The 21,418-nt window shown below is 37.6% G+C and overlaps 1 protein-coding gene across 1 annotated transcript in view; it reads left to right on the top strand.

Annotated features, from left to right (window-relative positions):
* The first annotated feature begins 11,130 nt into the window (after positions 1-11,130).
* Positions 11,131-21,418, top strand: part of DARS1 (aspartyl-tRNA synthetase 1) — a 63,096-nt gene continuing 52,808 nt past the window's right edge. The window contains exons 1-3 of the mRNA XM_004774251.3: positions 11,131-11,268; positions 13,223-13,280; positions 17,028-17,120. Of these exons, the coding sequence (XP_004774308.1) occupies positions 11,203-11,268; positions 13,223-13,280; positions 17,028-17,120 (217 nt within the window). The 5' untranslated portion in view covers positions 11,131-11,202. The remainder of the gene's footprint in view (positions 11,269-13,222; positions 13,281-17,027; positions 17,121-21,418) is intronic.

Genomic DNA, 21,418 nt, shown 5'->3' with positions numbered 1-21,418 from the left:
CCAAGGCAGCACAAATGGGATTTAAATCCAGGTCACTCTGACTCCAGAGTCATTGTCCTTTCCCCTTGTACCACAATGTCAACTTGTTTGCAAATAGATAGATAGATAGATAGATAGATGATAGATGATAGATAGATATCTGCATTTAAATTTTAGTACATCTAAAAATCTAAATCTACATTTAGATTTTAGTTATGCCTTATAAGTTTTCTTTGAGATTTTGTCAAAGGCATAAGTAGTTAATATTTTATCATCACTTTGTGGGAAACTGGTTGACTTTTATATTCTCATTTTGCTGAAAATAGTGGTTAAACTTTCAAAATATCACTACCTTGCCTTCAGGCAGAACTGAATTCTGATGGTTTCAGGAAGCATATTACAAATGCCTGGGCCAGCTTTGGGATTAATTTTGTTTTGCTGTTGGAACTGAATTAAGGAAGACTTATCTTGAGTTTCTGAAGCATAGATGGTGTGTTACGTGTGCATTTTCTGGTCTCATATGATTTGAAGAATCTGAATACAGTTTATATCCAAGAAACAGCTGCAGCCCTTGATTAATAACATATTTTTTGGCCTTTATTTTCTTTAAAACTTTTTATTCTGAAGTAATTACAGATGCATAAAGAGTTGCAAAATATTTCAGAGGGGTGCCTTGTACCTGTCACCCAGTTATCCCAGTGGTTACATCTGACATAACTATCACACAAGATGAAAGCCAGGAAAATGGCATTGGTAACAATCCATATGTGTAGTTCTTTGCCACTTTATGACATTTGTGGATCCTGTAACCACTGTTTCAGTTAATTACAGAACTATACCTTCACGACAAGCATTTCCCCCCAGTTAATAATCACCCCTTCCCCAGTACCGTCCCTAACCTCAGCAGATGCTGCTGTCAACAGAATTGTCTAATTCAAAATTGAATATTATATGTATGAATCATTTGATCTCTCATAGTTACACACTGAGTCAGCTCACATCAGTAATGATCACTACCAAGGTTTAAGGGCTGATCTTTCCATGATCTACCTTTGGCACTTAATGCCTACTAAATTTTATGTCTTCTGCTGGGTTTTATGTCTTTTATCTTAAAGATTTTTTAGAAAATGCCTTGTAGAAATCAGATTGTTTGATGTCTTTAAAGTCCAGACATAGCGATTAAATCATTTACTTTAGAAATTTCAGAAGTATATGAAACTATAAAGTGATGTCATTATTATGCATCAGTATAGGAGAGCTCCTTGGGCACACTCATTGTCAGGGTACACTCATTATAGTGGGTTGGTAAAATCCTCTAAATTGCATACAGAATTTGTGGGTATATGTACATGTATGTATGGATATGTAAGTCCAACACTTGCATCAGATTTCCCAGGGAGTTCCTGATCTGAAAATAATCATTAAAATCTAGATTATGCTAAATAAACAAAAAATATATAAATATGAATATTAAAAAAATAAGGGGTGCCTGGGTGGGCTAGTCATTAAGCTTCTGCCTTCCATTCAGGTCATGATCCCAAGGTCCTGGGATGGAGCCCCACGTTAGGCTCCCTGCTCAGTGGGGAGGAGCCTGCTTCTGCCTCTCCCACTCCCCCTTCTTGTGTTCCCTCTCTAGCTGTCTCTCTGTGAAATAAATAAATAAAATCTTTAAAATAATAATAAAAATAAATCTCTTCCTAAAAAATAAAAATCACTTAAAATGAATTTTTTCTTTGTGAACAAGTGAGCCTTGTATTATGTAGAGGAACAGAGCCTTCCTGTCTCCAGAAACTATTTTCTGACTTCTTGGTGCTCAGTATTTTCTCCAGCCACAAAGACTATCTACAGGCACTGGTGCCCTATCTGAAAATGGCTATTCAGAATCATTTGTTTAAATAGTGAAAGATCATCACAAACTACCAATTACTCAGAAAACTTTTACACACTGCTCTGTGTGGGAATAGCTGATTGTACATTTTTAATTTCCAACTCCTTCGTTTCCTTTCCCCATCATCTTTGTACTAGGAAAACAGTAACTCTGGATTGAAGTGCACGTAAATTGGAGATGTATGCACTTTCTGTAGAGACAAAGAAATGATCGAATATATTGAAATGAAATTTGTAGGGCCCTCGAGACCTGCAGCAGATACTTGTGCTGGCCAGTGCCTGCCAGAAGTTATAGATACGAGTGCATATGTATGTGTATCTTTTCTCACTTGGTGTGCAAGTTGGAGTTGGAGACACTGAAAAACAAATTCCATTAGTTCCTATCTTGTTGAACTTCCTGATACTCATCCTCTTTTTTTTTTTTTTTTTTGCTTCACTCATTTTTTTCCTCCCCTCACCTTCCTACTTTCCTTCCTCTATCCAGCTTGTTTTCTGATTCAACCTTATCACTAGAGAAAATATTCCTAAACCATATCAAGGATTAAAACTGTGTTGCCAGCACTCCTACTTTGTTTCTCTAGACAGCAGGTTTCTGGCATTGGCAAAATAATTGTCTTGTCTTGGCAAAATAATTGTCAATTTCTTCACCTCTATAACCTGATTGAATTAGAAACCTTGTATTTCTTATATGCTCCCAGGATACCACAATTACTAATTACTTTGCCTGAATAATCTGACATCTTTTTCTTTCTTTTTTCTTTCTTTTAATTAATTTTATTTTTTCAGTGTTCCAAAATTCATTGTTTATGCATCACACCCAGTGCTCCATGCAATACGTGCCCTCCTTAATAGCCACTACCAGGCTCACCCATCCCCCTACTCCCTTCCCTCCAAAACCCTCAGTATGTTTCTCAGGGTCCACAGTCTTTTCTCATACTACCTCTTACCCTCCAATTTAAGCATGATTTATGTCCCTTTCTTGTCAGTTATCATGAAACTCTTTCTATCCCATTTCTGACTGGTTGTCAAATCCGAACATTCACTTCCAAGCAGACCCTTCTCTTTTGTATAGTTGAGTTCATGGGATATTTTGATCATTGTTTTAGCTCTGTAAACTGCCCTCATTATCTCATAAGGGAAGATCATTGAGAAAAGTCCCTTTTTTTTGCTTGAAATGTCCTTGAACCAAAGCTACTCCTCCTTAGTTCCAAATGTTCATATTAATAACCTATATTCATTAATTAGGTTGAGTTTTGTAAATGGTTTCCCAGATGTGAACTCTTAAATTAAACACTTAAATTAAAACTCTTTAAAACTCCCCCTTCCTGTAGCCTCTGTCCCTCTACCTCCCCCTCCTCACCCCCAATCTGGACATCAGGATTCATAAGTTGGGCAGCTTTCCCAGCCTAGTATTTGCTAAAGCAATCTTCTAATGAAGAACCTTTTAGTTAGAGATAAATTTAAACTAAACCCACCAACAGGCTAAATAATACATTTAATTAGGTCTAAAGTATGGGGTTTTTTGCTAGCACTGACGACTTCAGTAATTCTCATTATCATTTTGACCACTGATAACAGGATCAAGATTCAAAATAATCTCTCTAAGCTGGAAAATACTTTATTTAACCAAAACTAAATAGGTAAAATTTTATGAAGGTATGTAAAGTCTCATTTAATTCTGGAAAGATCTCATTTGGTAGCAGTTAGATGAGAATTAACTTAGAGGCGAGGATTCGCAATATGACCTCAGCTTTACATAAACCAGAATATGTAAATATGGCAGCTATCTGGCATACAGGCCTGGGCTGTATCAGAACACTTGTGTCTGCATGCTGAAGGCAACAGGTATTTTGCTCATTTTCTGCACTGGTGATTGTATTTGAACTATTGTTTGGGTGCAATATTTTAAGAATGTATTTAGGGGCACCTGAGTGGCTCAGTGGGTTAAAGCCTCTGCCTTCTGCTCAGGTCATGGTCTCAGGGTTCTGGAATCAAGCCCCGCATCGGGCTCTCTGCTCAGCGGGGTGCCTGCTTCCCTTCCTCTCTCTCTCTGCCTGCGACTCTGCCTAATTGTGATCTCCGTCTGTCAAAGAAACCCTGCCTTGCTTAAAGAGAAATCCTGACTTTGAAGGTCCAGATGGTTTTACCTATCTTCTAAAAAACGAACAGATTTGTTTGTTATGCTTTGTAAGAAAGAACTAGTACTGATGGATGAAATATGTGGAAAGGTTGTTTTCTCAAAAAAAGGAAGCAGTATAGGCTGGGCAGCTATAGAATGTACCTTGCAGTGTGTTTCTGTGAGGAACTCTTGTGATGGGTAAGAGTAACAGTCAACTAAATGCACATGAGTACTTCCAAGTCTAAGGTTCTTTGATTCTCAGGTAAGGAGAGCACATGAAATACTAACCTGAGCCAAAGGCAGATGCTTAACCAACTGAGACACCCAGACACCCCAGACAAAATAGACTTTATTTTTTTTTAGAGATTTTATTTATTTATTTGACAGACAGAGATCACAAGTAGGCAGAGAGGCAGGCAGAGAGAGAGGAAGGGAAGCAGACTCCCCGCTGAGCAGATAGCCCTGATGCGGGGCTCGATCCCAGGATCCTGGGATCATGACCTGAGCCGAAGGCAAAGGCTTTAACCCACTGAGACACCCAGGCGCCCCCAAAATAGACTTTAAAACAAAGACTATAAAAAGACACAAAGAAGGGTATCATATAATAAAGGGATCAATCCAACAAGAGGATATAAAATTTGTGAATATTTATGAACCCAAAAAGGAGCACCTAAATATGTAAAGCAAATGTTGAAAGACTTTAAAGGGAGAAATTGAGAAGCAGTACAATAATAGTAAGAGACTTTAACACCCCACTTACACCAATGAATAGCCATTCAAACAGAAAATCAACAAGGAAACAGTGGCTTTATTTTTTTTTTTAAGATTTTATCTATTTATTTGACAGACAGAGATAACAAGTAGGCAGAGAGGCAGGCAGAGAGAGGGGAAGGGAAGCAGGCTCCCTGCTGAGCAGAGAGCCCGATGCGGGACTCCATCCCAGACCCTGGGATCATGACCTGAGCCGAAGGCAGAGGCTTTAACCCACTGAGCCACCCAGTTGCCCTGGAAACAGTGGCTTTAAATGACACATTTGACCAGATGCCCTTAACAGATATATAGAGAACACTTCATCCAAAAACAGGAAAAGACACGTTCTTTTCAAATGCACATGGAACATTCTCCAGGACAGATCACGTTACGCCACAAAACAAGTCTCAGTCAATTTAAGAAGTCTACAGTCATATCAAACATCCTTTCCAGGATGCCTGGGTGGCTCAGTGGGTTAAGCGGCTGCCTTTGGCTCAGGTCATGATCTCAGGGTCCTGGGATCATGTCCCTCATCAAGCTCCTTGCTCAGCAGGAAGCCTGCTTCTCACTCTGCCTCTGCGTGCCACTCTGCTGGCCTGTGCTCTCTCTGACAAATAAGTAATAAAATCTTTAAAAAAAAAAAAAAATCCTTTCCAACCACAATGGTACAACACTAGAAATCAGTTATAAGAAAAAAGCTAGGGCGCCTGGCTCAGTGGGTTAAGGCCTCTACCTTCGCCTCTGGTCATGATCTCGGGGTCCTGGAATCAAGCCCCCCATCAGGCTCTCTTCTCAGCAGGAGGCCTGCTTCTCCCTTTCTCCCTGCCTGTCTCTCTGCCTACTTGTGATCTCTCTCTGTCAAATAAATAAATAAAATCTTAAAAAAAAAGAAAAAAGTTAGAATAAAACCCACAAACATGGAAAATAAACAACAAACTACTAAACAATCATGGGTGGCAAAGAAATTGAAGAGAAATTTAAAAAATACTTTGAGACAAACGAAAATGGAAACAAAATGGTCCAAAATCTTTGAGATACAGCAAGCGATTCTAAAAAGAAAGGCCCACCTCAAGAAAAGTCTCAAATAAACAATCTAACCTTATAACTAAAGGAACTAGAAAGAGTGCGAATAACCAAAGCCCAAAGTTAGTAAAAGAAATTAAATAATAAAGATGAGAGTGAAAATAAACAAAACAAACAAATAATATAAAAGATGAAAAAAATTAAGAGCTGTTCTTTGAAAAGATAAACAAAATTGATAAAATTTTAGCCATACTCTCAAGAAATAAAAGGAAAAACTCAAATAAATAAAAGAAATCAAATGAAAGACAACTTACAACTGACACCACAGAAATACAATTATAGAGACCACTAGAAAATTATGCCAACAAAATAGACAACAAAAAAGAAATAGATAAATTCCTAGAAACACATAATCTACCAAGACTGGATTATGAAGAAATAAAAAATCTGAACAGGCTGATTACTAGTAATGAAATTGAATCAATACAAAAACTCCCAACAAAGAGAAGTACAGGACCAGATGGCTTAACAAGTGAATTCCATCAAATATTTTAAAAGAAAAAAAGAAAAAAAAATATTTTAAAAGTTAATACCTATCCTCTCAAACTATTCCAAAATATAGAAGAGGAAAGAATACTTCCAAATTCATTCTATAAGGCCAACATTACCTCATACTAAAATCAAACAAAGACACCAAAAAAAAAGAAAGAAAATTATAGGCCAATATCCCTGATGAACATAAATGCAAAAATCCTCAACAATTATTAGCAAATCTAATTCAACAATACATTAAAAGGATACAATATACAATGATCAAGTGGGATTTATTCTAGAGATGCAAGGGATAGTTCAACATTCATGAATCAATCCATGTGATATACCACATTGACAAAACGAAGGATAAAAATCATATGATCATCTCAGGACGCCTGGGTGGCTCAGTCAGTTAAGCCGCTGCCTTCAGCTCAGGTCATGATCCTAAGATCCTGGGATCAAGTCCCACTTGGGGCTCCTTGCTCAGTGGGGAGCCTGCTTCTCTCTCTGCCTCTGCCTGCCACACTGCCTGCTTGTGCCCTCTCTCTGACAAATAAATAAATTCTTTAAAAAAAGATTTTTTAAAAAAAATAATATGATCATCTCAATAGATACAGAAAAATGCATTTGACAAAATTCAGCATCCATTCATGATAAAAAAAAAAAAAAAAAAACCTTTCAGCAAAGTGGGTATAGAGGGACTATACCTCAACCTAATAAAGGTATTTATGATGAACCCACAAGTAACATCATACTCAATGGTGCAAAGCTAAACACTTTTCCTCTAAGATCGGAAACAAGACAAGGATGTCCACTGCCACCACTTTTATTCAACTGGAAGTCTTACCCACAGCAACCACACAACAAAAAGAAAGGAAAGCCATCCAAACTGGTAAGAAGAAAGTAAAATTTTCACTATTTGCAGATGACATGATACTATCAAAACTGATAAAGGGAATCAGTAAAGTTGCAAGATACAAAATTAATATACAGAAGTATGTTGCACTTATAGACACAAATAACAAACTAGCAGAAAAAGAAATAAAGAAAACAATCCCACTATAATTACAGCAAAAAGAACAAAATACCTAGGAATAAATTTAACCAAGGAGGTGAAAGAACTGTACTCTGAAAACTATAGGACATTGATAAAAGAAATGGATGATAACATAAATAAATGGAAAGATGCTCACAGATTAGAAGAATTGAGACTGCTAAAATATCTATACTACCCAAAACAATCTACAGATTCAGTGCAAACCCTATCAATATACCAGCAACACTTTTCATAGAATGAATGAATAATCCTAAAATTTGTATAGTACCAAAAAATATGCCAAATAGCCAAAGCAATCTTGAGAAAAACAAAGCTGGAAGTATCACATTCCTAGATTTCAAACTACAGTACAAAACTATAGCAATCAAAGAGTATGGCACTGGCACAAAAACAGACACCTATATCAATGGAACAGAAAAGAGATCCCAGGAATAAACTCAAGCTTATATGGCCAAATAACCTACAACAAAGGAGACAATAATACGCAATAGGAAAAAGACAGCCTCTTCAATAAATGGTGCTAGGCAAACAGGACAGCTACTTGAAAAAGAATTAAAATGGACAGCTTTTTTCCACCACAGGCAAAAATAAACTCAAAATAAATTAAAGACCTAAACGTGGGACCTGAAACTATAAAAATCCTAGAAGAAAACATAGGCAGTCATCTCTTTAACATCAGCCTTACCAACATTTTTCCAGAGAATTTTCCTCAGACAAGGGAAACCAAAGTTAAAATAAACTTCCAGGACTATACCCTTCTCCCCTGTGTATGTGGACCATACACAGCAAAGGAAACCATCAACAAAACAAAAATGCAGCCTACTGAATAGAAGAAGATATCTGCAAATGATGTATCTGATAAGAGGCTACAATTCAAAATATATAAAGAATTTATACAACCCAACATCCCCTAAAAATCTAATTAAAAGGGGCAGAAGACCTGAACAGATATTTTTCCAAAGACATACAAATGGCCAACAGATACATGAAAAGATGCTCAATATCACTAATCATCAGGAAAATGCAAATCAAAACCATAGTAAGATATCATCTCATACCTGTCAGAATGGCTAGTATCAAAAAGACAAGAAATAACAAGTGTTAGCAAGGATGTGGGAAAAAAGGAGCCCTTGGGCATTGTGGATGGTAATGTAAATGGGTGCAACTTATGGAAAACAGTACAGAGATTCCTCAAAAAATAAAAAAATAGAACTACCATATGATTCAGTAATTCCACCTCTGGGTATTGACCCAAAGAAAATGAAAACCCTAATTTTTTTTTTTAAGATTTATTTGCTTACTTATTTGGCAGGCAGAGATCACAAGTGGGCAGAGAAGCAGGCAGAGAGAAGGGGAAGCAGGCCCCCCACTGAGCAGAGAGCCCGATGCAGGGCTCAATACCAGGACCCTGAGATCACGACCTGAGCTGAAGGCAGAGGCTTTAACCACTGAGCCACACAGGCGCCCCTGAAAACCCTAATTTAAAAAGATACATGCACATTTGTATTCACTGTAGCATTATTTACAATAGCCAAGACATGGAAGCAACCTAAGTGTCCACTGATAGATAAGTGGATAAAGACAGTGTGGTATATAAACAATGGAATATTTCTCAGCCATAAAAAGAATGAAATTTTGCCAACTAGGGCAACATGGGTAGACCTAAAGGGCATTATGCTGAGTGAAATAAGTCAGACAGAGGAAGACAAATGTTACATGATTTTACTTATATATATAGAATCTAAAAAAGAACAAAATATAGAGTCATAAATACACAGAACAAAGTGGTGCTTGCCAGAGGAGAGAGGGTAAAGGATGGGCAAAACAGGTAAAGGGGATTAAGAGGTACAAATTTCCACTTATAAAATAAGTGGCATGGGGTGGGGGGGTGCACCTGGGTGGCTTAGTGGGTTAAGTGTCTACCTTCAGCTCAGGTCATGATACCAGGATCATGGGATCTAGCCCCTAGTTGGGCTATCTGCTCAGTGGGGGGTCTGCTTCTCCCCCTTTCTCTGATCTCTTTCACCCTTGCTCTCTCTCAAATAAATAAAATCTTTTAAAAAATTTAAAATAATCATGGGGATATTAAGTACAGCATAGGGAATACAGATGGTAACTGCACTTAATGTGGTAAGCATTTCATAACATAAATAAAAGTTGAATCACTATATCGTACACTTAATATTGTTTCATCTGTATTTTGAATTTTTAAAAATTTAAGAATTAAGTGAGTTAGTATACCTAAAATACTGACAATGCTTGGCACATAGTAGGCACCATATAAAGATTTTTAGAATCATTTTCACAGTACTTTGATTTCTTCACTGTCACTCACTTCTCAGCCAATTCTTACCCCATCACTTTACCATAAACAGTGTTTATTAAGAATACCAATAGCCTCTATGTTGCTAAATCTAACAAATATTTTTCAGTCATCATCTTACTTGAGGTCTATACAGCAGCTGACGATCAATGTTAATATTCTCTTTTTGGTCCAGGACTTCAATAACCACATAGCTATCCTGTCTTACCCATCTTTATCCATAGTCCAGACCTTTATTCTATGCTCCAGACCTTACAAGGCCAGTGATTACCTGGACATCTCCCTTGGGATGTCTCAAAAACATCTTATGCGTACTACCTCAACCTGACCATGATCTTTCTCGCTGTACCCTCTCATCTTGAATATTCTATTTTTTCGGTCCCTTTTCACCTGATTGCCCCTACACCTACTTTAGATTTTAGCTATAGAATCACTTCTTCAGGAAACCCTGAGGTGAATGCCCTCAAAGAAACTTTCATAGCATCTCTCTTCTTCTCAGCTACAATCAGAAAGACGGCAAGCTACAGAAGGGCAGGGATGTCCGTCTTCTCGCGACTGTATCCCAGGACCTCTATGAGGAAGCCTCCAGAGCCCTTTTATTTGCACTGGGGTCTCTCTGCACTCTTTAACGAGTATCAACTGTGCCACTTCGTGCCAGGCTAAGACATGACTAAGATAGTTAGAACTTGACAGAGTACAATTAGTCTAGCAGGAGAGAGTAATCTAGTCACCAAATTACTTTCAATTGCGATAAAAGGCTCATGGATCACAATGTTTTTTAAAGCCTAACAAGGAGATGTGTCCCTTGAACAATCAACACTACGCACATCCTGAAACGATGCAACGGGTCCAGGTAATCAGCGTAATTGTGAGGGGTTTCCACCATTGTGTTTACAGCTCACCTATCCCTTGGGTAGTGGTACCCAATCCTACCTTAGCAAGCCAACTGCTTTTGACCCAGCACTCCTGTGACCTCAATACACAGGGAGCGGTTTGAGGAAGAGGTCTCCTGCACCCGCAGGCAGCTGCAATGCCGCTGGGGCGTGTGAAGGCAGGGAAAGTCTGAGGGAGGAAAGTCGAAGCCTTGGCTTGAGTGAAAGTTTTAGTGAACAGTCTGCACTTAAAGCCAGTAGGGGTATATAAGTCTGAAGAGAACCGAGCAAAAGTCGCAACGAGAATAAGAGTGAAAAACGCCAGAGGTCCGGGTCACGCTTAATGGAATTCAGGTACCCAACTCCTCAGAACCAGTGCTGCGCCACTCCAACGAATTCCCAGGGATTCCCTGAAACACTCAACTCTGGTAGGGGCGGGGCCAGAAGGGACGGCGGCGCCCGGCAGCTCGCCTTACGGCGCTCAGGAATCTCAGTTCTCGCGATCTTTCCGGAGCCGACCTTCCACCGGGAGTCCGAGAACGCGTGCTGGCTGAAGGGCCGGGAAGGCGGAGACTGTGTGGCACAGAGAAGCCCCTTTGCCTGCCCTACGGAAGCCTGCGAGGAAGGGTGGTGACCGCTGCCCCGTCCCATTGTCCCGATGCCCAGCGCCAGCGCAAGCCGCAAGAGTCAGGAGAAGCCGCGGGAGATCATGGACGCGGCGGAAGTGGGTGTCCTCCTTTCCCGGGCCTAGGAGAACAGACCCCCAGGGCCGCGTCGTCTGAGGGAGGGGGTAGGGTGAGCAGGGCCCTGCCTCCGACTCCCTATTGGCACTTGGCTGGCAGGCCCCAGGCCTAGGGCCGGGGATGCCCGGAGCCCTCACTGGGCCTTTGCGCAAGCAGCGTGGCCAGACCCACACCGGATCTGATTTCTCACAGGGGCGCTTGGGAGGCCTAGCGGAACAGAAGCGTGTCCGGGGTGGGGTGGACTTGGAGCTCCCACTGTCCCGGAAGTAGGAGCGTCCGGATCACAGTGGGTTAGGCACGTCCTTCACGTAATCCGCCCCTACTCCTCGCCCCGTAAAATTTTAGTGTCCACTAATAATCGATTTTTTCCTCAGCTCTCGTGTTCCTAATGTTTTTTGCAAGTAATGCCAGTAAAACGATCTGCCAGTATGTTTAACGACCATTTGCTATGTGGCAGCTTTCTAGAGCGCTTGCCATTTTTATTTACTTTGTCCCTTCTAGGGACCCGGTGAGGTAGGCAGGGAAGTTTGCAAAACAAGTATTTGAGATAAAGTGATTCAAGATCATGTGGGTAATTCACAATACCCAGTGGTCCTACAGTGCTTTTCAGAAATGAAAGTTTAAAAGTCGTCCTACAGCTGAGTGTGCTGTAGGATAACCAGGTCCTAATCCCTGCCCAGCTCCTAATTTTTCTGTTGAGGAGCTGTGAATTTGTGATAAGCTACATAAGGAATGGGTCATCTGAATAATATCAGATGGAACAAAAGCTGAAATATGAACAGTACTGATAAGTGATCTCTGTATTCACACTCTGTAACATCTACTTATGCTGTGACTGTCTATTAGGGCTGGGTTATTTTTGTCTTTAGTGTATTTTTTTTTTAATTTGAAAAAAAAATTGTTCAGTACTCACCTTAACATGTTTGGTTTGTTTTGATATAAACACAAACTCCAGTGTCTGCCAGATCTAAAGGAGAATAATCCAGCAGATAGCTATAGAGTGACAGAAACTAATTGCTTCCTGTATGTCTTAAAATACCTTATAAAAGCTAAGGAAATTATTTTTGCTTATTCTTGATCTAATTATATAAACTATGCTCCCTTGCAGATAGCATAGGTCTAGATAATAAGGTAGAGATCGTGGTGGAATTATGTCATTTTCTTGCTAGAAGGATCTTAAGATAACATTTTAAAAGTGTAGTGAGATTAAAATAAAAGGCCACTTATCTCTTCTGTAAGTATAGTATAGTCTATAAACTATATACTTTATAGTTTGTAAAGTATATAAACTATACTTTATAGTCTGTACCATAGATACCCTGTTCCTGCTCTTTAAAATGTAATAAGAAATTAGATAGTGTCCATTTTTAACCCCTTGCAACCCTGTATGCTGAAGGTAGTTTTAGAAACAGGAAGCTGGTGAATATTTTTGCCATTTTACAAAGTTGTAGTGGTTTATATTCAACATCTCAATTTCAAAAAACTGAGGACATCTGGTGCTCAGAAAGCTTACCCAAAAATGTTGGTTCTCTTTGAACATCTCTTCCTGTAGGAAGTTAATAAAACTGTTACTTCATCCTACTCCCTTCACAGAGGAAATTTATATCCCTTCTTTGAAGTCATTTAATGTTCTTTTTGAAGAAGGTAGTTAAGATGTATTGTTTATGTGTGAAAATTTTATCTTTGAGTGCTGTTGTGTATGATATATCCATCCAGGACTCGTGATCTTCAAAACAAATTAAAAGAAACTTTTTCTGCATATGGGTAAATGATACGGCAGATTTCCACACTTTAAAACTACTAATTCCCTAAATTAATAAAACAGTCCTGAAGGTTAAAATGAATTCATATTTATATTCTGTTATTTGTATGTATGTGTATACTGTGCTATTCGTGTCTAAATAAAAAGTCATAATCCAAAACCATTTTTTGTAGGATTATGCTAAAGAAAGATATGGAATATCTTCAATGATACAATCACAAGAAAAACCAGGTCAGTAGCTATTTGATAATTAAGCCTCTTTCCCCGCCCCCGCTCCTAATTCCAGGAAAGCTCTTCATGAAGTTAAGTAAGTTTGGCATAACTCTGAAAAGGTTAAATGATAACCTGCATAATCATTTTCAGTCTAGGGTTACTACTCTAGAAAGGGAAGAAAAATACAGTAAAAGTTTACTTTAAGTGGTAGATTGTATTAAAAGGGTAAGGTACAAAATTTAACTAAAATTTAGCTCTAGCCTAGGAGATAAAGAAGAATGGTTAATATTAACTCTTTCATTATATGCAGCCTTTTTGCATATTTTACAGAGCGACCTCCTTTCCTTTTTCCCCTTCACTTTATTATATTTCCTTGAAATTGACTTGTCACATGCTGTTTCTCTCAGACCTGTAGGTTTTCTGTTTCTATTTAGTTCCTCCTTTTGTTTGTATTTTTATATATTTTGTGTGGAATTTCAGCAGACTTATCTTACCCTCAACTATTTAACAATCACTTTTCTTTTGGTAGACACCCCAAATCATTCAAACTTTGGTACAACTGCAAACCTTTAAGTTCTGGCCCATTGGAAGTACTAAGTACTTCTTTCTCCTTTTCTCTTCTCTCTCTCTCTCTCTCTCTCTTTCTCTCTTTCTCTCTTTATGTACTTCTGATTTAGAAGCCTGCTTATGAATTTTATATTTCGGAAGTAAGCCTCCAGGTCAGTTCAATTGTAATTTGGGATTCGATTTATTCCACTGCCAGAAAATAACTTTTACTTCTCAACTTTCTTGGGAAAATGTACAATATAAGACATGGTTTGCTAAGAATAAACAGTTTCCAAAAGCAAAGATGGTGGAGTAAAATAATTTAGTATAAAGTGGAATACAAACAGTATAGAAGATGACATTCCCCTGCCAGGACAAGCAGGAGGGGTGATTAGAGACTTTTTTCAGCGTCAACATCTTCCCGAATTGGACTTCCTTGGACTATAACCAAGAAGCTCACTGGAGCTTCAGTCTTTTACATGAACCCCAATCACCTATTGTGGTACAACTCCCATTTGGCTGGCAAAGCCACACTACTGTCTTCCACTTAAAATTTCTTCTCATGGGGTGGGCCAGAGCAGGGGAGGGGTGGTAATAAACTGTGTGTGTCTCCTGGTTACAGTACTATAACAGGAAAATTCTGCCTTTGGTTTATCTCTGCTAAAATCCTAATACTTGGTCAACATGCAGTTTCCTTTGCATGTGCTTCCATTTCTCCAAATCCCTTTGTTCTAACGCTAGTAACTTAAAAGTGTGGAAGAGGCGGCAGATTTTCAAACTGAAATCCTGTTGCCTCTGATCATTGTCTCAGCCAGTCATACTGGTGAGAGTGTAACATGTATCTTAAGTATTTGTGGATATGCTGAATGTTGAGAACCGCTGTGCTAATTAGTTGGAATGCTACAGAAAAGAAGGAATGGTACTCTTCGTTTTCAAAAGTAGTATTAAGGGGCATCTGGGTGGCTCAGTCATTTAAGCATCTGTCCTGGGCTCAAGTCGTGATCTCCGGGTCCTGAGATCCGGAGGGATCTGAGGGAGCCCCGAGCCCCATACCCCATACCTCATCAGGCTCTCTGCTCAGTGGGGAGTCTGCTTCTCCTTCTTCCTCTCCCTCTGTGATCTCTCTCATTCTCTCTCAAATAAATAAATAAAATCTTTTTTTAAAAAGTACTTTAAAAATTACTCTAATTATGCCACTTATTTATAAACTCATTTTTTTAGATTTATGTTACTCTTGTTTCTTTTGGTTTTTGAGTTTTGACTGATTAGTAAGTCATTTGTTTTTTTCAGTCTTGACATCTTCAGATTTGTGTTTTAAAATTTTATGCTGCTTTGTCTGTCTTTTCTCTTTCACACTTTCTTTTGACTGAGTTTACACAATAGATTTGGAAGTTGGCTTAATTTATAAAGTCTATTGGCAGTGTTCTGCAGAAATTTTCCCATGATACCTCATGGCTTAGAAATTCCTCGTTCTTTCTCTTTGTTTCTGGCAATGAGAACCATGGTGTTCTATAAATCAAATACTCTCTAAGCTGCATCTTTGCTTCTAGAGAGAAGCTATAAATACATTTAGCAAAGTGCATAAACTAGATTTATAATTTGATTTCATTATAATGTCTTCCCAAAGGTATTTTTCGTAATATAGTAATTAGGTTTTGCTGCATGATATATTGACAAATTTGGTTATAATTAGGCAATGTAACTCTTGAGAATAGGTATCTTTTATTACTCTTGATGTTTTGATGTCATGTCTGTTACTGTTTTTAATTAATACTTAAATATTTATTTGATATTCATTATTGCCTATTTAAAATTAAATGATTTCTGGATCACAATTGCCTTATATCACTATCTGGACATAGTAGTTATTTTGTCACAGTTTTTCAGTTTCTGTAAATTTTGTCAGTTTTCCTGTTCCTGGGATTTCTGGATAAATACAGTATTTTGTTATTAGCATTGGGGGCTCACAGCAAAAAAGAGAATTTATTGGCTCACATAATTATAGGAAACAAAGTAAGAGATAGCATGCAGCATAATTGAATCTAGAGGCTCAAGCAGCATCTACACTTCCTCTTCACTTTTTGGCTCTGTCTCCTTGAGGTTGTTGGCTTATTCTCTTGTCCTGCCATCTCTGGTACTGGGAAAGATAGTGGCTGCAGCCCAGGCCTATACCAGCTCAGCTCAGAAACCCCAGGGAAGAGAGCTTCATTCCCATGTCTCTATACTAAGTCCCACAGAAGGACTTTGATTAGTTCATTTTGAGAAACGTGCCTTCCCTGGATCATTCTCTATGTCCTGGTACCATGACTATCCAGGCCTGGCAGAAAATCCTCCCGTGTATGATTGACTTACATACTATGGCAGACAAGGGAAAATAACATGTCCATTTAGGCAAAGGCAGGTGAAGACAGTCTGTATTTGGCCCTATAAGTCATTGAAGTATTCAAGAGATTGTATTTTGAAACTATCTCTTTGACTCCAGTGTAGCCTGAGTTAGGGGGTCAGGGAATGCCAATTATAAGGTTGTTACTGTGTTTTAGGTAAACCAAACGGTACTTTGGTTTGAGATGGTAGCAATGAAGATGAAATAATTGGATAGATTTTAGAGACATACATAGTACAATTCATAAAGCTTGAAGCAAATTACATATGGAGAATGATAGAAAAGGTGTTGGGCACCTGGATGGCTCAGTGGGTTAAGCCTCTGCCTTCAGCTCAGGTCATGATCTCAGGGTCCTGGGATCAAGCCCACATCGGGCTCTCTGCCCCGCAGGGAGCCTGCTTCGTCCTCTCTCTCTGCCTGCTTCTCTGCCTACTTGTGATCTCTGTCAAATAAATAAATAAAATATAAAAAAAGAAAAGAAAAGAAAAGAAAGTGAAGGTGTTGTCGGAGATTGAAAATTACTTAAGATAATACCAAGTACTGGGCGCCTGGGTGGCTCAGTGGGTTGGGCCGCTGCCTTCGGCTCAGGTCAGGTCATGATCTCAGAGTCCTGGGATCGAGGCCCACGTTGGGCTCTCTGCTCAGCAGGGAGCCTGCTTCCTCCTCTATCTCTGTCTGCCTCTCTGCCTGCTTGTGGTCTCTCTCTCTCAAATAAATAAATAAAATCTTAAGAAAAAAAAAAAAGATAATACCAAGTACTTATGCTAGCTGCTAAACCAAAATAGTTACAACTTTGTAAATTCTGAATGCAAAATTGTTTTATTTATTTGCTGCAGATCGAGTTTTGGTTCGGGTTAGTGACTTGACAGTACACAAAGCTGATGAAGTTGTTTGGGTGCGTGCAAGGGTTCATACAAGTAGAGCTAAAGGTAAGATTGATTTCAAGTCCTTTTGGTAAGGACTCTGAATTTTTTGTTTTGCAAATTCCTCATAGACCAAAAGAAATCTTTAAAAATAAAACATAAACATCTGTTTTCTTTTTTTAAATCACTGCGAAGCATTAATCCATGTGTAGGTTCTTACAAGACATCCTTGGGATGTCTTGATGCCTCAGTTGGTTAAACACTGACTCTTAATCTCAGCCTTAGTCTTGATCTCCAGATTGTGAGTTCAAGCCCCGTGTTGGGCTCACCTGTGGGCGTAGACCCTACTTTAAAAAAAAAGATTAATAAATGACATCCTTAAAAATAAGTTGACCTTAAAGACTCAGATTAAATCTAAGACTTGAAGGTACTTTTCTAGCATCACTCAAAAGTTTAAAGTTTTGTTTTTTGTGGTTTTTTGGGTGGGAGTTGGGTGAGAGGGGGAGAGAGAGAGAATCCCGAGCAGGCTCCGCACTGAGTGCGGAGCCCAACACAGGCTTTTCTCTCAACCCAGAGATGAAGACTAAAGCTGAAATAAAATATAGGACACTTAACCAACCGAACCACCTAAGTACCCCAAAAGTTTAAAATTTTTTAAGTGAAGAATATGTTTGAGAAGCTTTTCATATGTTAACATTCTTATGTTTGTAATATTTAGATAGCAAGATAGGCAACAAAGAAATAAGGCTAAGTTTAGGCTGTCCAATACAGTGACCACTGGCTACATATAACTATTTAAATTTAAATTTAAGTTCAAGTCACTAGCTGTAATTTGAATCTTAATAGCCACAATGGCTAATGGCTCCCAAATACAGCACAAATACAAAATATTTTTGTCACTAGAAAGTTCTGTCACTACTAAGAATTTAGCCTTAACAACAAAGAAGAAAGATTAGGGTTGTTTAGATAGGCCTGTTCCTTACATAAAATTGCCCTAGCCTAGTGTTCAAAATTGTCTAAAAATATTGACACTTAACATTAGTTTATAATGTTTATGCTTTTTCACACACTTTTTCACATTTGATCATTCCTACAAATTTGTGAAGTAGGTAGAACAGGCTTTGTTATTCCACTTTGTAAATGAATATACTGATGTGTCAAATAATAAAGCTACTCACCCAAGAACTCATAGTAGTTGGTAGAATATGAACAGAATGTGGTAGTTTTCTAAGAGACTTAGTCTCCCAAGCAGAGCTTATTACTTCTATGCTATCTAATTCATTCTATGTTACATTTCTTGTTTTGAAATGTTTATTATAGAATTAATATCCATTATTTTATACATGTATCTCATGTACATATGCATATATCTTACTTTCAGGATTACTACAACTAAAAGTTTGTCTGCTCTTCCAATGTACTCCCCCCAAATAGCTGAGTACTGTTGGACTTTGAGAAAACTGGTGGTTTTTTTGATTTTTTTGTTTTTTTTTTCAAAAATGTTGATTTATGTTTCTGAAAGTTTAGGCCATTTATTCTACCAAAAGATAATCATATTGTATTTTAAGCCTTCATTTTGTTTTCTTTTTCCCATTAGACTGGAAGCCTTTGTATGTTTCTTAAATATAGTGATTTAGCAAATGAAAAGATACCATGCATGCTACATTTACACCTGAACCAAGAATATTTCTGTTTGCTTGCATCCCCTAGATGGACCAATTTGAGAATCAATAAGGATAACTGCAGTGAATTGAACCTCATCAGCTATTTTTAAATCCATAAATTTTATAATGATGCTAAGACAGGCAGAAAACCTGGTTGGTCACCAGTGAAACAAGCTTATTATTTTGAAAACTGGTAAATAAAAAGAAATTCATACAATTTCTGTATGAATTGTATATCACTGGCTAACCAAATGGTAGTTAGGAGGAAGTTGCTGGAGTAGTATTCCAGCTAATAAAATGGGAAAAAAACATGTTAGAACTTCATCATTTTGCCCCTAGTAAATTACCCAGGCATTCATCACCAGTGACTGCTAATAACACATTGGACAACCGGAAATATTTTATATCTATTCATGAAAGAACTCAGCACCAATGCACTAGTCTTGCCCAAAAAATTGTACCTGAATCTCATGCAGCATTTAGATCTAACAACCAACTTAAAGGAAAAACACAGGACAAAGGAATATGTTAAGTAGCAGTGAGGATGCAATCAGCAAAATCTAGACTATAGGAAACTACTAGGCAAAAATGACCTCATCTCTTAGACAAATAAATTGAAAAGGAAGGGATGGACTTAAGAACTTTATCTCTCAATGGTCACTTGTTTGAATCAGAAGTTAAATATATAGTTAAATGAAGGAAGGAAAGATACTTGAGACTCTCAGAAATTTGAACATTGGCTGGATGTTTGATGTTAAAAAATTTATCTTTTGAAATTGAGATCATAGTACTGTGGTAATGTTATTTTTAAAAAGATCTTATCTCTTAGGTATCCATACAAATTATGTATCGATGAAATAATGTGGTTAAAATTTGCTTCACAGTAATACAGGAATCGAGGGATATGAGGATTGGGATAAAGCTGAAACTAGAGTAGCCATGAGTTGATAATTATTGAAGTACATGGGGATTATAGGTAGATATTGTTATCATTTACAAATAATGATCTTTTTGTCCTTTTCTTTCAAATGTTTATCTTATTTTTTGTTTCTCTTTGCAATGATTAGTAGATTCTCCAGTACTACGGGGATTCCCTCAATGAAGAATTTTTCAAACAGCAGAGATTTAAACTCCTGATGAGTTATTTCATGACTTTGGATGTTCTGCATAAAATGTCATTAGAAAACAATGCCAGAGTTTAAAGACTAGATTAAAAGAAGTTTTCTTCTAGTCCAAATTTTCTGTTAATCAGAAATAGATGTTAAATTTTACTAGACTTTATTCATCAGTTTTTTTCCCTTGAAATTTAATTGTGTTGAGTGTATTTATATAGAGCTTCATATACTATTCTCTCTGCTTTTGTTTTTTTTGAAATTTTCCATATAATAAAAAATTAAAATGTAGTTGATCCTCTCTATTCATGTATTGTGTATTTGCAAATAGTCTTGCTTACTAAAATGTAGTTGTAACACCAAAATCAATACCTGTAGCACTTTTCACTGTCATTCACAGAAATGCCAGACATGGACATGTGCAGAGAGACCAAAAACTTGAGTTTGCCCAATGCATATGTTCCCAACTGAGGTCAAACAGTGACGCTCTACCTTCTTGTATCAGCTCTCATGAACAAATGTTCTTTTACAATCTATTTAATGCCAGATTCTTCATAGTTTTATACTTTTTGTTGGTGATATGGCTGTTTACATTAGGCACCAATGTAACTGTACTTCCAACACTGTACTTCCCAGTGTTCCTAAGTGCAGCAGGAAGGCGTATGCCTTGCAGAGAAAGTACATGTATTAGATAAGCTTCATTCAAGCATGAGTTACAGTACTGTTGGCCGTTGAGTTCAATGTTAATGAATCAATAATATATATTAAACAGTGTGACTTCAAACAGAAATATCCACAAAACAAGGTTATGTATTGATGGACTGGTGAAAATATTGTGACCAAAGGCTCACAGGAACCTAACCTTATATTTCCCTTAGGAGCAATGGCTTGATGTTTGCAAATTGTTCCTGCTGACTTTATAGAACGTAACCATCACAAATAACAAATCAACTCTTTGTAATTGTAATGATTTATAGTAGTTGGATTTCTTAATATTGAGCCATTTTTGGATTCTTGGAATAAACAATTTGGCAAAGGTGTGGGTAGTATTCTTTTAGTATAGTACGAGGTTGGTTTTCAGTGTTTTTTCCCTTGGAGTTTTACATTAATCTGCTTTTCGTCATTTTTTATTGGAAAAATCTTACTATTTTATTTTTAAGTGTGTGTATATATATATATGTGTGTATCTGTGTTTAAGCTGTAAGTTACCCAAGTCATACATTAATATCTTCACATAAATTTTTTGGAAAATACAGAAGTGATACTCCTTTTTTTCTTCTCTACACCCTATCCTCTGCCTCAGCCTTTCTGTTAATTCTTAATAATTTGCTCAATGTCTCTAAAAATCTTTCTTTTTAATGCTCATCTGCACATATTCATATATAAAAAGGTTTTTGCTCTGTTCATGTGACTTTTAACTTGTCTTATTTTGTGTAATTGATCTATTTTATTTGTTATTTTGCAACTTTCTAAATTTTCAGTTAACGCTGTTTTTTGGAGATCTTTCCATAATTCTAGTTACAGGTCTACATAAGGCAGTATTGCTCCAAGGTAGATCACTAGAAGTAAAACTGTTGGGTTGAAGGGC

Source organism: Mustela putorius, unplaced genomic scaffold (genome assembly GCF_011764305.1).
Source record: "Mustela putorius furo isolate JIRA1106 unplaced genomic scaffold, ASM1176430v1.1 tig00003867_pilon_pilon_pilon, whole genome shotgun sequence".
Lineage (NCBI taxonomy): Eukaryota > Metazoa > Chordata > Mammalia > Carnivora > Mustelidae > Mustela > Mustela putorius.
Note: the sequence above shows the minus strand (reverse complement) of the source record. Positions and strands in the feature narration are given on the sequence as shown.